General features: G+C 41.5%; 1 protein-coding gene across 2 annotated transcripts; it reads right to left on the reverse strand.

Annotated features, from left to right (window-relative positions):
* Positions 1–3,226: 3,226 nt before the first annotated feature.
* On the reverse strand, positions 3,227–18,150 carry LOC129693647 (MORC family CW-type zinc finger protein 3-like). 2 transcript variants are annotated; one of them, XM_055630431.1, is made up of 3 exons: positions 17,523–18,150; positions 9,625–9,749; positions 3,227–5,600 (listed from the first exon to the last, which is right to left on the reverse strand). In XM_055630431.1, the coding sequence occupies exons 1-3, from the start codon at positions 17,691–17,693 to the stop codon at positions 5,465–5,467; spliced, it is 432 nt and encodes a 143-aa protein (XP_055486406.1). In that variant the 5' UTR covers positions 17,694–18,150; the 3' UTR covers positions 3,227–5,464. The 2 variants fall into 2 exon arrangements, with proteins under 2 accessions (XP_055486406.1, XP_055486405.1); XM_055630430.1 differs by lacking the exon at positions 3,227–5,600 and adding an exon at positions 7,726–8,723.
* Between the last annotated feature and the right edge of the window lie 225 nt (positions 18,151–18,375).

An 18,375-nucleotide genomic window follows, 5' to 3' on the forward strand; every position in this document is an offset into this window, starting at 1 on the left:
AAAGGTTGACGTCCGCTCAGTTGTGTACCACACATAAGCCCATTGGTTTTAGCAGGAGTGCACTATCTTGCTTGCTATAGGATCTTTGGCAAGTACTACCTGAAATAAGAGAAGTAAATGTTCATACCACTTGGGTGTAAACTACGCAAGCAAAATATGAGGTGCTGTTCCTCCAATTTGCGGTGGGAATCACTCTGACAATGGAGGCCCAGAACAAAAAGGTCGGATTCGGAATGGGAGGGGGAGTTGAAATGCTGAGCCACCGAGAGATCAAGCCGATTATTGCGAATTGAGCGGAGGTGTTGGGCGAAGCGATCGCCAAGCCTGCGCTTGTCTATTGCATCCGAAATATGTCTACTTTGTTATAATGGCAAGTCTAGACTCTAGATCTACTAAAAAAATTCTAATATCTTGCTCATCTACCGATAAACCTAGTTTCCCCATGATCGTTGATGGGATAACACAAAATAATATTTTCACTACAGAATATTGATAGAAAGTAATAATTGTTTCTCACCTTTCGTTGTTCTTGGGGAACCTGAAGAAAGACAGGTCGGGTCTTTTACATTGGCAATTTGAGCAACTTATAGCAGAACAGCAAGCTACGCTTGTAGATGAGCATGTGGAGGCCATGGCCGTTATCGCAAAGACAGTTCCTAAGATGGTGCTAAAAATTACCCATGACGTACTACGACTGTTTCCGCTGAGTGTACCATCTTGCTCTTGCTTTATGATCTTTGGTTCCAACCAGTGAGAAAGTGCAGAGAAGATTTACGAGGATGTTGCCAGGACTCGACTATCTGAGCTACAGGGAGAGATCGAGCAGGCAAAATAATATGTTTACTACACAACAGAAAGTAATAATGTTTTTCTCACCTTTCCTTTTGAATGGGGAACCTGAAGAAAGACAGGTCGGGTCGCCTACATTGGCGATTCGAGCAATTTATAGCAGAACAGTAAGCTACACTTGTAGATGTGGACGCCATGACGGAAGCCGATTCCCAAGATGGCGCAAAAAAATTCCCCATAACCTACTTCGGCGGAGCGGCTGCCAGTGGAGTCGGGGGTAGGTGCTCGGCTGCGCCACCTGGGGGCCGGGACTGGGACACGCTGGCACCAGGGTGGCAATGGTTCAATGCTACCAAAGATCCTACTACTGTATTGCCACGTGTGCCTGTATACAGTGAAACTCTTATGTATTAGTTACAGTCAGTCCAGTGAAAACATACTATACATCAGCACAACCACACAGAAGCACAGATAAAGTGTCAGAGGTTATGGGGAGAAAGCAGGATAGGGTTAGGAGGGAGAGATAGATCAGCCATGATCGAATGGCAGAGTAGACTTGGTGGGCCGAATGAACTATTCTGCCCCATGGCTCAAAAGACCACCCAAAATATGCACTCCTGTTGGATGTGGTGGAAGTTGCTGTCTCACGTCTTTGCTCCTATCACATGAAAGGACACAATGGGTTGGAGTAACTCAGCAAGTCAGGCAACATAGACACAAAATGCTGGAGTAGCTCAGCGGGATAGGCTGCATCTCTGGATAGAAATTATTGGGTGATGTTTCGGGTCAAGATGCTGTATCTCTATAAACAGTTAACTTTTTCCAGGATAGACACAACATGCTGCAGTCTGAAGTTGGGTCTCGACCCAAAATGTCATCCATTCCTTTTATCCAGAGATGCTGCCTCCATTGTGTGTCTACATCTTCTAAACCAAGATCTGCAGTGCCTTCCTGCACAGGTTAGGCAGCATCTCTGGAGAACATGGATAAGTGGCATTTCATCATCATATCGTAATCATACTTTATGACAAGTATTTAAGAGGGAACTGCAGATGCTGGAGAATCGAAGGTTACACAAAAAAGCTGGAGAAACTCAGCGGGTGCAGCAGCATCTATGGAGCGAAGGAAATAGGCAACATTTCGGGCCGAAACCCTTCTTCAGACTGATCGGGGGCGGGGGGTGGGTGGGGACAATAAAGGGAAAAGGAGTAGACAGAAGGCTGGGGGATGGGAGGAGACAGCAGGGGGGCTGAGGAAGGGGAGGAGACAGCAAAGACTAACAAAATTGGAGGAACAGCACCTCGTATTCCGTTTGGGGAGTCTGCACCCCGGGGGCATGAACATCGAATTCTCCCAATTTTGTTAGTCCTTGCTGTCTTAATATTTTATTAAATCAATTCAAGAATTTCTTGCTGATCCCTTGTTGCCCTGTAAAGATGCCACACTGGTCTACTGCAACTCAAGTGGTGGAAGTGTTCCAATGTTACAGTTGGTAGGGTGTTCCAGAACATTGTTGCAGCAACAATGAATGTCTGAAGGAATGACGGTCCATTTCCAAGACGGGATGACATGCACCTTCATGGGGAATTTGGAGATGAAGACGGTCTTTTACATCTGCTGACATTATTCCTCTATTTAATGGAAGTCCTGAATTAGTGGCACCAAAATATCCTTGGCAAGTTGCTACCGCACATTGCAAACGTGGCTATAGAATGAAAGACATGAAAAATAACCGGAATACTTCAAAAACAAAGGTTTAATTAAAAAGCAAAGTTATTTTGCCACGCGGCACGGCGGTAGTGTTGCTGCTTTGTAGCTCTTGCTGTGCCGGAGACCCGGATTCATTCCCGACTTCGGGTGCTGTCTGTACGGAGTTTGAAAGTTCTCCCCGTGACCGCGTGGGTTTTCTTCGAGATCTTCAGTTAGCTCCCACGCTCCAAAGCGGTACAGTTATGCAGGTAAATTGGCTTTGTGCGAGTGTAAATTGTCCCTAGTGTGTGTAGGGTAGTGTTAATGTGCTGGTCGGTGCGGACTCGGTGTGCTGAAGGGGCCTGTTTCCGCGCTGTATCTCTAAAATTAAACAGCTACTCTGCCCACAAAGACGACAGTGTGAAGGTTCACTCGTGAATTGTTCAAATATTTCCTGACAAAGTTTTTTTCAAAGTCTATTTTGATTTGATTGGCTATATGGGAATTTCAAATCTATGTACAAATCTACAATGTAGTTTTCCTTAATGTTTTTTGATATTATTTCCAGTACATACAAATGTTCGTATGGTGTCAAGATTGAATTCTAAAAATCCAGCTAATGGATTGGAAAGCTGGGCTTTTTGGGCCTTGGTTGAGCATCAGATAATATCATGGACTTATTTTTCGCCAGAAGCAATTTGGTAATAAAAATGAACTGCAGATGCTGTTTTATACCAAAGGTAGGCAGAAAATGGTGGAGTTACTCAGTGGTCAGGCAGCATCTCGGGAGAATTCCTCCAGAGTTGTTGCCTGACCCATTGAGTTATTCCAACATTTTGTGTCTATCTTTTGCAATTTGGTAATACCTGGCGAACTCAAGGAAGGAAAATATTTAACAACTTCTGTATTTTGTGCAAGGGCTAGCTCAAATAGATTGGGTATTGGAATAAAAAACATTTAACAGAAGTTCCTTAAAGTAAGCTATTGAAACTTCAATGTTTTGCACGTTTGCCACAAAAATGGTGGTGGTGTCGTCATGGTTGGGTGATACTTGCCAAGATGCTTCCTGTCCCGTTCTCCCCATTAAGAATTTTCAACCACTAACCACTTATCTTACGGTTGAGAGACGAGATGAGAAATTGCAACCAGTGTTCAAATTGTCCAGCTGCTAGTTTCAATTATTAAACAATGTTGACAGGAAATTGTGGTCAATTAATGTAATGCTGAGTTTTGTAATCAGAACTAAACATTGAGAGAATAGATCTGTGTCTGCTCTAGAGGCAATATAATTTGGCATGAATCTAATACCCAACGTGGGAGAGTTGAGGCGTTGGGATAGGCTAGAAAAATCTGACTTAGATATTCATATTCAAGTATCTGAGCAAGTAATGGGAAAGAAAAGGTAAATCTGAATATCACAAAATTAAACCATAGCACGCAAAAGAATGTAGGTTTAAATCGCACATTGAGAAATCTGATTTATTCAATTAAAATGTATTTAATTAGATTCAATCTAAACACTGAGCTTTGGAAATATAGGAATAGTACTTTATTGTTACATGTACCTGGATACAGTAGAATTCTTTGTTTTGCACACAATTCAGTAAAATCATTCCATAACTAATTGCTGATGTTGGGATCTACTTGCGCCCCACCCCCCCACGCCTAGTAACCATATAACCATATAACAATTACAGCACGGAAACGGGCCATCTCGACCCTTCTAGTCCGTGCCGAACACATAATCTCCCCTAGTCCCATATACCTGCGCTCAGGCCATAACCCTGCCCGCAAAAGGAAATAGTTAAGACTGGAGTTCATAACCTGGCCCGTTGCAGAAATCTAAGAGTCTAAATTAGTACATTAGAACTCCCAGCAAGTACAAAGACATTAGACAAAAGAAATAATAAAAACAAAGGATATACATTACCATTCTGAATATTGACTATACATATATATATCTTCCCTGAACAACACGATATTGTATTTGAAGTAAACTTTGTTTAACAATGTTCATAAATGGTAAACAGTGCCACAATCAATTGTACATGCATTGTTTACAAACCCACAGAACAATAAAAATATTGTAGTAAATGTAAAAAAATGAAGAAATTGAAGAAAAACAACCGGGTAAAGTTACATTACCTCACTTTATATCCGCACATTGTTTGTATCAACTAAATTTGAATATTTATTTTTCAAAATGTACAAATATGTACAAGTTTGTTCTTCACTGTTTTACAAGTTTCAATTGCAGAAAGGAATTAACTGTGGCATTCTGCACGGTGCATCAACTGCATTTTCTCCAATACAAAAATAACTTCGATGACTGACACCCGACAGTGATTGTGCAGTGCAAATTCATTACCAATGGAAGAACCAGTTGATTACAATTATTATTCCAATGGCTTAATCTGCTTTTGTGCTGCAAGCTTTACTAAATATTATGCCATGTCCATTTACAGTAAAAGTTCTGCGAGATCTTGAGAAAAAAAACAAGCTACAATGCAGCTAATCAAATCGGCATTGCAAGCATGACATGTACTGAAACTCTTGAACTACACGCGCAGTTAAAAAAACCCAACAAAAACAGGAAATACTGGGAATACTCAACGAGTCTGGCAGCATAGTTACTGTTTCAGACCAACGACTTATCATTAACCTGAAATATTAACTGTTTTTCTGCTTTCAGATATCCAGCACCTGCAATTTATTTTCCTCCAAGAATATTTTAATACTAGTTTGAACTGTTTACTGCAAATTAATAATTTCCATTTGCTTCAAACTGCTCCAATAGACTTCCTGGGGCATTAACTGTATACCAGACGAGAAATTAACATTTTAGATCAGAAGAGAAATAATTTTCATGACAGAAGTGCATTGTCTGCTTCACTTTAAGCTCTGGTTTATCAAGGCTATTGGCTTTGTTATATAATCCATCTAATTTCTTCACATTGCATCTTGATTGCAAAACAGGAGGTGATCTTCATGATGCAGAGATAACCTGGTCCAAAATCTCATCAACATCATTTGATTCGTAATTTATTTGTTTCAAGTCCAGTTCAGGTATAATATTTTGCAGAAGCTGTGCAACACCAATACGTAGAGACTTGAGTTCCGCACTGTAAAAAGGACAAAACATGTTCCTATATTAATTGTAACATAATTCTGTGTGATGCAATAACAGTAGAGAGAACCGTTCTTGCATGGTTTTGGAGAAGCTGGAACGGGGTATTGATTTTAGATTATCAGCCCCGGGTCCGTGCCGACCAACGATCGCCGCACCTGAACACTATCCTACACATCCTAGGGACAATTTTCCCAAGCCAATTAACCTACAAACCTGTACATATTTGGAATATGGGAGGAAGATCTCGGAGAAAACCCACGCGGTCATGGGGAGAACGCACAACCTCCATACAGACAGCACCCATAATCAGGATCGAACAGGGGTCTTGCTGCCTTACAGCACCAGATTCTACCGCTGTGCCACCATGGCCTATTTTCAATGGCATCAAACCAAAAAAACTTTTGAATAACAAATACCCTGGAGATAATAATAATAATAATATTTTATATAGCACTTTTCAACAAAACCAGTATTTGAACCAAAGTGCTTTACAGAGATTGATTAAAATTAATTGAACAGATCAATGCAATAAATCCATACAAATCAAAAAAGAGAAAAAGAAAAAAGACACAGACACAGTACACTATAGAAATCAACATGAAACGTCCCCCCACAGCAGAATTCACTGTGAGGGAAGGCACTAAAAATACCCAGTTCTCCCCCTCATAGTCCACCCGAGGTCGGGGCCTATATCTGGCCTCCTCAGCCAACCCGGTGTTTTCAGGCCCTCTTGCCGCGAAGCTGGATCATCGGCGTCGGTGAACATCCATCAGCGGCTTGGACTGAAGCGGCCGCTTCCCCCCCGAAGACTGCAACGACCAAAGTTCACAGGCCGCGCCGGCCGAACCTCCGACTCTGGCGATCTCGGATCCCAGGCTCCGCGGTGCTGTCGGCGGTCACAGTGCCCCGGAGCTTACCGCAAGGCGACCCGGTAAGGCATCGCCCGCTCCATGTAGGTGTCCCAGCATCTACACCGCCGTCGAAGCTGCAGTCCCGGCAGGAAACGCCGCTCCAGCGCTGCTCCAGTTCGATTGTAGGCCGCACAGAGAGGACGAAGATGCGGTTCGGAGAAAAAACCGCATCTCCGACCAGGTAGGACTGGGGTTAAAATAGTTTCCCCCTTCCCCACCCAACACATAAAAGAAGACCTCCAAGAAACATTCTATACGAACAGGACTAAAAATAAAAATAAAAAAGGGTGAAAGGACGGACTGCAGGAGGAGCAGCCATACACAACGGCGCATCACCCCCGCAGTCCGCCATCATGAAAGTAGTCAAAGGGTAGTCAAAGATAGTCGTAGGTAGTCTTGAACATAGTCAAAGGGAGGTTGAAGGAGATCAAAGGAGATCGTCTTCACTCGCCACTATTTGGTGTCCGATTTTCCTGAAGTTAGTCGAAGCTAGTCTTCAACATAGTCGAAGGAGGTCTTCTACATAGTTGAAGGAGGTCTTCAACATGACATTTCTTCAAACTCTCCTAAACTCACCAATTAGGTCGCCGCAGTGGGACACCCCTTTACAATTGCATAAGATTTACAGAGGATGTCCTTCCTGGAAAAAAGGTCAATTATGTGTGTTAAAAATAAAGATGATAAGCTGAAGATCTGATTAGCAGCTGAACTTACCAACCGGCTTGCTGCTCATCAACAGCTTTGTTTTTTCAAAAAGATTGATGCTGGTTACCAATTGAGTGTTTTGATAAGCAGTAATATTTGTTTTTACATTTTAATATATTTTTGTGCACTGCAATTTTCTTTCTGACTTTGATTTGTGTGATTGATCGCGGCAGAGGGTCTGAGAAAATCGAGTTGGCTGAGGAGGCCACATATAGACCCCGACCTCGGGTGGACTATGAGGGGGAGAACTGGGTATTTTTAGTGCCTTCCCTCACAGTGAATTCTGCTGTGGGGGGACGTTTCATGTTGATTTCTATAGTGTACTGTTCTGTGTCTTTTTTTTTTCTTTTTTCTCTTTTTTGTTTTTGTATGGATATATTGACATTTGGTCTGTTCTATTAATTTAATCAAACTCTGTAAAGTACTTTGGTTCAAATACTGGTTTTGTTGAAAAGTGCTATATAAATAAAGATTATTATTATTATTATTATTATTATTGTTAATAAGGCATTTCCATTTTACTGGTGATTTCTTCACATATCCAAGGCATTTTTTTCTAGTTTGAAAACAGATTGCTCATTATTAGGAGAGATTTACAAATGTAAAATTTGCAAAGGTGTAATTAGGATTTATTTATTACTACAAAAATATTTATATAAATAGGATCTATTAATTTATATTCCTTTTAACAGGAATATTGATGGTGGAAAATTGAAAACTGATATTATTGAAAGTCAGAGGCAGATACCAAATGGTCGTTTTTCCCTCCTTCCATTTTTGTGAATGCTGGGTGCCACCAGTAAGATGAAGCCTAAATGTTGTTTAGATCTGCTGTAGATTGGTATTGAATGCTTCATTATCAAAAGAGATGTAGTGGAGGAAAACTCCAAAAACACGAGGTGCGAATTGGCTGCGGTGGTTTAGGAAACAACATTAAAAGGTATGAAAGAATATAAGCTAGTAACTGTTAAAGAATTAATATGGTTTACAGTAATATGTATCTCTTTAAGGCACACATTTATATAGGAAAGGTCGTCTCTGTTTATAACAAGGGGAGTTTAAGATCATATTAGGTCAAAATAAAAAAGTTTTAATTTTAGCAAAAAAGAGGAATGGTGAGATTTAGTAAAATTTCAGCCAAAGACCAAAAGAGGAAGTATAACACAGGCCTAGGCGAGTGAGAAGCATGAAAATTTATTGCGCAAGCTTCTAAACCTGGACAAGATGGCGCCTGCCTGTGGCGACTTTTGCGCAGCTCCGGAAGGGGTGTATCACTGATGGGGATGAGTCAGAATATAGAAGAGAGATCGAGCAACTGTCCTTATGGTGCCTGCACAATAACCAAGCCCTCAATATCAGCAAAACATATTGACTGATTGTAGACTTTGAGGGGAGGACCCACAAGCCCACTTATATCAAGGGGTCGATGGTTGAAAAGGTCAAGAGCTTCAAATTCCTGGGCGTGCACATCTCTGAAGATCTTTCCTGGTCCGAGAACACTAATGCAATAAAGGAGACAATTCTATGTTAGAAATATTCATGGTTTACATGTATACAGATTGTAGAGTAGGAACTTGCAAATGGATAAAAAACATTCAACTGAGGAACTCATTGTAACTCAGAGCTGACGTCCAACTAATCAAACTTGAAGCATTTATTAATTTGTCAATTCTTATTAATAAATCAATCCAACAGTGACCAGTGAATCTACCATCATTGGAAGAAACAGAAAACGTGGAGGAAACCGACACATCATTTGAAAAACTCCGCAAAGACAGCACCAGAAGTTTAAACCCAACTTGTAAGGCAGCAGCTCTGACAGCTGCACAACTTCAAGCTATTTCACATTGTGCATTATAATTTACCCATAATTCATTTGTAAATGTGCTTTACCTTGGACCTTCTCTCTCCAGTTAATTCATAATTTTTGCACATCCCTGATGATAAGTACTACTAACTCTTGCTATATAATAAACGTTTGCCATCCACATCCCCAACATCGACAATCAGCCACTATATGTGGCACAGTGGCGCAGCAGTTGAGATGCTGCCTTACAGCGCCAGAGACCCGAGTTCGATCCTGACTATGGGTGCTATTCGGCCCTTCGAGCAAGCATCTCCACATGACCGCGTGGGTTTACTCCGATTTCCTCCCACTTTCCAAAAAAGTGCAGGTTTGTCGATTAATTGGCTTCTGTAAAATACTCCCCTAGTGTAGGATAGAAATAGTGTATGAGTAATCACTGCTCGGTGAGGACTCGATGGGGCTGAAGGGCCTATTTCCATGCTCTATATCTCAAAACTAAAAATTAAACCACTCAACACATCAATTTGAAACTTTAACTTCTATCATGTGTGATCCTCAAACACAAAAATTGGTCACTGTATTCAAATGTTTACCCAGTATTTGCTGAAGACTTGCTCGGCCTTGCTTCAGTGACTTCCTGTTTTAAACATTCAACTTCATTCGAAAGATTTGCACAGTGCAACTGAAATGCATCATTTTCTTTTTGCAGTTGGTCAACCTTTGGAAAAAAAACAGAAGGTAATCTCACCTTTGTAAAGGTTACTTCCAAATGCAGCACCTTATTTTTGTGGCCACTATTTACTGACCATGCTTTGAAACTTCGCTTCTTATCGTAAGAACACTTCTGAAACATTTTCTTTTAACCAGAATAGTGATTGGGAAGTCAGAAGAGAGCTCAGCACAGCCAATTTTCCAACCATTAATAGGGCAGGAACATACAGCCAGAGACGACTGTGGCACCATCACGGCTAAAACAAGATTATAGCAAATGCTGCAAGGGCCTACAGCTGGTAAAAGACCGATTTATTTACTCATCATAACCAGCATCTAGATAAAGAATTTACAGTATAATCGTGAACAAAAAACTACCTTCAATATATCAATGAACAATAGGCAATAGTTGCAGGAGTAGGCCATTTGGCCCTTCGAGCCAGCACCACCATTCAATGTGATCATGGCTGATCATCCCCAATCAGTACCCCGTTCCTGTCTTCTCCCCATATCCCCTGACTCTGCTATCTTTATCTAGATCTTGAAAGTATCCAGAGAACCGGCCTCTACCGAGGCAGATCATTTCACAGACTCACAACTCTGTGTGGAAAAAGTGTTTCCTCATCTTGTTGTGGTTGCTGATACTCAAAATTAGCTCAGGCGACGCAGAGAATTCTTCAAGAAGTTCAAACCTTGATTTGCACATTAAGGCTAGAACAAAGCGCAAATCACTTGAGAGTTCAAAACAAAGAGCTGTCCCTCTTTATGGCATGTTTAACTCCGTATGTCCCACCCCCTGTGCATTTCCTTACCCAATCACTTGCACACATTCCCTTATCACTCCTTACCCAATCACTTGCAAACATTCCCTCAGCAATAACCAATCACTTGCATTTACTTTTTTCTTCCTTCCCAGTTATGTTCCATTCCGTAATTCCTATTTTTAAATCACACGACTCCTCTTTCTTGGGCCCCTTATTTCTCTGAGCTAGGGCTTGGTACAGATTTACCACGGTCATATAATTGTCACAATTGATATACGCTATGTGCTAAGCTAGCAGAACCAAATGTTTACTTCCCTATCTTAGGCCTCCTTTATCGCTCTTAGTCATCTCAACGAAGTTACAAAGGTCATATAACTGACAACTAATTTACGCTAAGTGGTGAGCTAGCTTCGAGGAGGAGAACCCAAACATTTTCCCCCTCAATTTATATAAACAAAACATACAAAAAGGCGAGCACAACTATCTTATCTCAACATAAACAAGCTAATCCAAACATGCAGAGCAAAGACAATTCAAAACATGCGGAGCAATGCTAATACAAAGGATAATAGATAAAGGATGATATTTAACCATCAAGTATTACAAACACCAAGAATATAAAATATAAAGACAATATACTCCATAATCTCCGTTCTAAATGGCTTACCCCTTATTCTTAAATTGTGGCCCCTGGTTCTGGACTCCCCCAACATCGGGAACATGTTTCTTGCCTCTAGTGTCTCCAATCCCTTAATAATATGTTTCAATAAGATCCCCTCTCATCTTCCCAAATTCCAGAGTATACAAGCCCAGCCGCTCTATTCTCTCAGCACAAGATAGTCCCATCATCCCGGGAATTAACCTTGTAAACCTTCGCTGCACTCCCTCAATAGCAAGAATGTCCTTCCTCAAATTAGGGGACCAAATTCACAATTCTGACACTCCGTAGAATAAACCTTCCCTATTTTCCAAACAAGCCACTTAAAAGCCACTTGTCCCAAACCAGACATTAACATTAAAATAGTGCCCTCCACTATGTTTGGGACAAAGACCCATCATTTATTTATTTGCCTCTGTACTCCACAATTTGAGATTTGTAATAGAAAAAAAAAATCACTGGTTGTTAAAGTGCACATTGTCAGATTGTATTAAAGGGTATTTTTACATGTTTTGGTTTCACCATGTAGAACTTACAGCTGTGTTTATACATAGTTCCCCCATTTCAGGGCACCATAATGTTTGAGACACATGGCTTCACAGGTGTTTTTAATTGCCTCCTTAATGCAGGTATTAGAGAGCTCTCAGCACCCAGTCTTTCCTCCAGTCTTTCCATCACCTTTGGAAGCTTTTATTGGTGTTTATCAACATGAGGACCAATGTTTTGCCAATCAAAGTCAAATAATAAGCCATTATGAGACTGAGAAACAAGAATAAAACTGTTAGAGACCTCAGCCAAACCTTAGGCTTACCAAAATCAACTGTTTGGAACATCATTACGAAGAAAGAGAGCACTGGTGAGCTTACTAATCACAAATGGACTGGCAGGCCAAGGAAAACCTCCACTGTTGATCACAGAAGAATTCTCTCTATAATAAAGAAGAAAATTGGGGGGTGTTTGCTACTGCTGTCGGGGAGGATTTAAACTAATGTGGCAGGGGGATGGGTACAAGAGTAGAGGGGCAGGGGGGTGTAAAATGAAGGTAGAAGCAATAGGTAGCAAGGTGAAAAGTAAAAGTGGCAGGCAGACAAAACCAGGGCAAAAATCAAACCAGGGCCACTTTTCAACATAATTGTATTAGGGGTAAGAGCGTTGTAAAAACAAGCCTGAAGGCTTTGTGTCTCAATGCAAGGAGTATTCGTAATAAGGTGGATGAGTTGAACGTGCAGATAGCCATTAATGATTATGATATAGTTGGGATCACGGAGACATGGCTCCAGGGTGACCAAGGCTGGGAGCTGAACATCCCGGGATATTCAATATTCAGGAGGGATAGAGAGAAAGGAAAAGGAGGTGGGGTAGTGTTGCTGGTTAGAGAGGAGATTAACGCAATGGAAAGGAAGGACATTAGTTTGGAGGATGTGGAATCGGTATGGGTAGAGCTGCGAAACAATAAAGGGCAGAAAACGCTGGTGGGTGTTGTGTACAGGCCACCTAACAGTAGTAGTGAAGTTGGAGATGGTATCAAACAGGAAATTAGAAATGCTTGCGACAAAGGCAAAGCAGTTATAATGGGTGACTTCAATCTACATATAGATTGGGTGAATCAAACTGGCAGGGGTGCTGAGGAAGAGGATTTCTTGGAATGTATGCAGGATAGTTATCTAAATCAACATGTAGAGGAACCAACGAGAGAGCTGGCTATTTTAGACTGGGTATTGAGTAATGAGGAAGGGTTAGTTAGTAGTCTTGTTGTGCGTGGCCCCTTGGGCAAGAGTGACCATAATATGGTTGAGTTCTTCATTAGGATGGAGAGTGACATTGTTAATTCAGAAACAATGGTTTTGAACTTAAAGAAAGGTAACTTTGAGGGTATGAGACGTGAATTGGCCAAGATTGACTGGCAATTAATTCTAAAAGGGTTGACGGTGGATATGCAATGGAAGGCATTTAAAGACTGCATGGATGAACTACAAAAATTGTTCATCCCAGTTTGGCAAAAGAATAAATCAGGGAAGGTAGTGCATCCATGGATAACAAGGGAAATCAGGGATAGTATCAAAGCAAAGGATGATGCGTACAAACTAGCCAGAAAAAGCAGCATACCAGAGGACTGGGAGAAATTCAGAGACCAGCAGAGGAGGACGAAGGGCTTAATTAGAAAAGGAAAAATGGATTATGAAAGGAAACTGGCAGTGAACATAAAAACTGACTGCAAAAGTTTTTATAGATATGTGAAAAGAAAGAGATTAGTTAAAACAAATGTAGGTCCCTTGCAGTCAGAAACAGGTGAGTTGATCATGGGGAACCAGGATATGGCGGACCAATTGAATAACTACTTTGGTTCCGTCTTCACTAAGGAAGACATAAATGATCTGCCGGAAATAGCAGGGGCCCGCGGGTCAAAGGAGGTGGAGGAATTGAGTGAAATCCAGGTTAGTCGGGAAGTGGTGTTGGGTAAATTGAATGGATTAAAGGCCGATAAATCCCCAGGGCCAGATAGGCTGCATACCAGAGTACTTAAGGAAGTAGCTCCAGAAATAGTGGATGCATTAGTAATAATCTTTCAAAACTCTTTAGATTCTGGAGTAGTTCCAGAGGATTGGCGGGTAGCAAACGTAACCCCACTTTTTAAGAAGGGAGGGAGAGAGAAAACGGGGAATTACAGACCAGTTAGCCTAACATCGGTAGTGGGGAAACTGCTAGAGTCAGTTATTAAAGATGGGATAGCAGCACATTTAGAAAGTGGTGAATCATTGGACAAAGTCAGCATGGATTTACGAAAGGTAAATCATGTCTGACGAATCTTATAGAATTTTTCAAGGATGTAACTAGTAGCGTGGATAGGGGAGAACCAGTGGATGTGGTGTATCTGGACTTCCAGAAGGCTTTCGACAAGGTCCCACATAAGAGATTAGTATACAAACTTAAAGCACAAGGCATTGGGGGTTCAGTATTGATGTGGATAGAGAACTGGCTGGCAAACAGGAAGCAAAGAGTAGGAGTAAACGGGTCCTTTTCACAATGGCAGGCAGTGACTAGTGGGGTACCGCAAGGCTCAGTATATTGGGACCCCAGCTATTTACAATATATATTAATGATCTGGATGAGGGAATTGAAGGCAATATCTCCAAGTTTGCGGATGACACTAAGCTGGGGGCTGTGTTAGGTGTGAGGAGGATGCGAGGAGACGGCAAGGTGACTTGGATAGGCCGGGTGAGTGGGCAAATGTTTGGCAGATGCAGTTTAATGTGGATAAATGTGAGGTTATCCATTTTGGTGGCAAAACGGGAAAGCAGATTATTATCTAAACGGTGGCCGATTGGGAAAGGGGGAGATGCAGCGAGACCTGGGTGTCATGGTACACCAGTCATTGAAGGTAGGCATGCAGGTGCAGCAGGCAGTAAAGAAAGCGAATGGCATGTTGGCTTTCATAGCAAGAGGATTTGAGTATAGGAGCAGGGAGGTTCTACTGCAGTTGTATAGGGTCTTGGTGAGACCACACCTGGAGTATTGCGTGCAGTTTTGGTCTCCAAATCTGAGGAAGGACATTATTGCCATAGAGGGAGTGCAGAGAAGGTTCACCAGACTGATTCCTGGGATGTCAGGACTGTCTTATGAAGAAAGACTGGATAGACTTGGTTTATACTCTCTAGAGTTTAGGAGATTGAGAGGGTATCTTATAGAAACTTACAAAATTCTTAAGGGGTTGGACAGGCTAGATGCAGGAAGATTGTTCCCGATGTTGGGGAAGTCCAGGACAAGGGGTCACAGCTTAAGGATAAGGGGGAAATCCTTTAAAACCGAGATGAGGAGAACTTTTTTCACACAGAGAGTGGTGAATCTCTGGAACTCTCTGCCACAGAGGGTAGTTGAGGCCAGTTCATTGGCTATATTTAAGAGGGAGTTAGATGTGGCCCTTGTGGCCAAGGGGATCAGAGGGTATGGAGAGAAGGCAGGTACGGGATACTGAGTTGGATGATCAGCCATGATCATATTAAATGGCGGTGCAGGCTCGAAGGGCCGAATGGACTACTCCTGCCCATAAGTTCTATGTTTCTAATTCTTTCTATAATAAAGAAAAATCCACAAACACCTGCCCGACAGATCAGAAACACTTCAGGAGTCAGTTGTGGATTTGTCAATGATCACTGTCCGCAGAAGACTTCATGAACAGAAATACAGAGACTGCACTGCAAGATGCAAACCACTAGTTAGCCGCAAAAAAATAGATGGCCAGGTTCCAGTTTGCCAAGAAGTACTTAAAAAGAGCAAATGCCTCAAAACTCATTGGCTGGAAGTTCATTCTACAGCAGACAATGATCACAAACTTACTGCTAAAGTGACAAAGGAGTTTTTCAAAGCCAAAGAATGGTCAATTCATGAGTGGCCAAGTCAATCACCTGATCTGAATCCAATTGAGCATGCCTTTTATATGCTGAAGAGAAAACTTAAGAGGTCTAGCCCCCAAAACAAGCATAAGCTAAAGATGGCTGCAAAATGACCTTTATTAAAATCTGACAATGTGCACTTTAACCACATGTGATGTTTTCTATTACAAATCTCAAATACTGGAGTACAGAGGCAAATAAATAATTTAGACCAAGCGCAGGCTTGGCGATCGCTTCGCCTAACACCTGCGCACAGTCCCCATTAACCAGCCTGATCTCCCGGTGGGTCAGCACTTCAACTCCCCTTCCCATTTCGAATACGACCTTTCTGTCCTGGGCCTCCTCCATGACCAGAATGAGTCCCACCGCAAATTGGATGAGCAGCATATTTCGCTTGGGTAGTTTACACCCCAGCGGTATGAATATTGACTTCTCCAATTTCAGGTAGTCCTTGCTTTATCCCTCCTTCCCCTCTCCTTCCCAGCTTTCCCACAGCCCACTGTCTCCGCCTCTTCCTTTCTTCTTCCCGCTCCCCCTACCCCCACATCAGTCTGAAGAAGGGTCTCAACCCGAAACGTCACCTATTCCTTCGCTCCATAGATGCTGCCTCCTCATCCGCTGAGTTTCTCCAGCATTTTTGTCTACCTTTGATTTTTTCCAGCATCTGCAGTTCTTTCTTAAACAAATAAATAATGGGTGTTTAAGAAGGAACTGCAGGTGCTGGAACATCGAAGGTAGACAAAAATGCTGGAGAAACTCAGCGCGCGAGGCAGCATCTGTGGAGCGAAGGAAATGTGCAACGTTTCTTCAGGCTGATGGGTCTTTGTCCCAAACATTATGGAGGGCACTGTATATGTTTTCCCAGTAATTATAGCATTCGTTTACATGAGCAATGACTGTTATTTCATGACTGTGGTTAAGGTGGATAAAAGTCCACAGGATCGACAGCAAAAGAAAGAACTCAATTGAATGCACCGTCTGATTTCTGATACGGGCACGTTGTGTTTTATGTGCATGTCGTTTATTGTCACATGCACTGAGGTACAATGAAAAGCTTTTTGTTGCGTGCCAACCAGGCAGTGGAAAAGACTACACGTTATTACAATCGAGCTGTCCACGATGTACAGAGACACGATTTATGTGTTTTTAGTATAACGCACGTTCATTTAACACTAAAGCCCGATTTACCACGCTCGTATTTTGGAAAACATGCTCAAATTTACATCTGGCGTAGTGACAAAGGTTAATTTGCATGTTTTTGATTACGCGCTGCTTTTCAAGAACAGAACCCTGGCGTAAAATGCGAGATGCCTATATTCAAATTCTGCACCTCAAAGAAGGATGTTCTAACACACAACGGCATCTTTCTTTAAGTTCTGTTTATCTGTTGAATGAAGTTTCAGTAATAAGAGGAAGATGGTAAACCCAGGATTAATAAAAGGCAGATATCCAAGTTGCAAAGAGGGAAGTTACACGAGTTGATGTAACAGATTACAGCAGCAAATGCCGAATCAGATACAGCTGTTAAGTTTTATTAATGATATTTAAGGGAGAATTTAAAAAAAGGCAAAAATAAACAAATTGAAGATTAATGCATTTTTAAACGTTGAATTGAGGTATGACTGAGATGTTCCTGGAAATACATAGTGTATCCAACAACAAAACAAAAACCTTTTAAATGTACTTCAGTGCAAGTGACAATAAACTAAACCAATCAGCGATACTGCACTGAAGCGGTCATTTCCCAAAATGTGAATTTTTGAATATATTAAAATAGTTTATCTTCGTGCTGACAGTCCACATGTAAAACGCTTTACACATTACAAAATTGACAAGTGGTAAAATAAACTAATATGCCTCAGTAAAATATTCAATTTTGGACTTTTGAGTTACATAATACTTTCAACATAAGTTTTCTGCTAGCAGTAAGTCACAATAATATTATCATTTTTAGTTCAATCACTTACTTTATCCTTTAATTGATCCCGCTCTGATTTGCAGGTATCTAGCTGCCGCGACATGTCCTCGAGCTGCTGGGCTTGTTTGTCTTCCTCTTTTTCTATGCAGCATTCCTGCTTGGGATTCACCAATGCCTGGCTCTGTTGCTTTAACAATTCCACTTCCTTCGGTGCAAGCATGTATTAAACTGTCTTTTGGAAATTGCTCAAGTTGTTGAAATCTTTCACGCGCTCGGTCTCATCCCCCATGATGGACTCATACGGGGGGTCCACTGGTGGCAGAGCTCCTTTTTTAGCGTGATTACCAGATATTTCAAGAAGCTTTTGTGACGTTTTCAGTTTCTTTTCTAACAATTCATTTGTTGCCTTCAAGCTGTCCTTCTGTTCGGTCATAGATTTCAAGTTTTGCTGGATTTTTATCATTTTGCTACTTTCATCTACACTTTCTGATGAGCAAGAAAGTGAGACATTATGGGGCGCGGGTGAATTTGTACTCTCTCTTCAGTAGCACCTCCAGAGAAGCTCTGATCTGGAGATGTAGTTCCCTCTTCCTTGACAAAGACTTTCAAGTTCATTGTTTGCGTAGCTGAAGATATTGCTTCACGACTCCTGGGCAAATCATTACCATTGCAGTTGTTAAAGCATGACATGTTCCACACCGTCCTCTTTTTTTACCTTTGACAAGTCACAATTTTTCTTCATGCTTTGGTGTACTTTTCTCTTCAAGAAGGATTATGTCATCTTCAAAACTGAGGTCTCTGGCTGCATCACCATTCTTAGACATGTCGTGTGAACGTCCATCATTTTTTTTTTGTTTTTTTGGATTTGGAGTTGCATCGTTATAGTCAAGTTTTCGTTTAGG

This window comes from Leucoraja erinacea, unplaced genomic scaffold (genome assembly GCF_028641065.1).
Source record: "Leucoraja erinacea ecotype New England unplaced genomic scaffold, Leri_hhj_1 Leri_376S, whole genome shotgun sequence".
Taxonomy (NCBI): domain Eukaryota; kingdom Metazoa; phylum Chordata; class Chondrichthyes; order Rajiformes; family Rajidae; genus Leucoraja; species Leucoraja erinaceus.

Bases quoted from the DNA above. Each gene is read 5' to 3' on its own strand.
- LOC129693647 (XM_055630430.1), bottom strand. From the start codon at position 17,693: ATGCTTGCACCGAAGGAAGTGGAATTGTTAAAGCAACAGAGCCAGGCA. The intron at 9,750-17,522 runs GTAAGTGATTGA...TTTTTTCCAAAG, and splicing joins GGGATCAATTAAAGGATAAA to GTTGACCAACTGCAAAAAGA. The intron at 8,724-9,624 runs GTAAACATTTGA...TTATTGCATTAG, and splicing joins AAGTCTTCAGCAAATACTGG to TGTTCTCGGACCAGGAAAGA.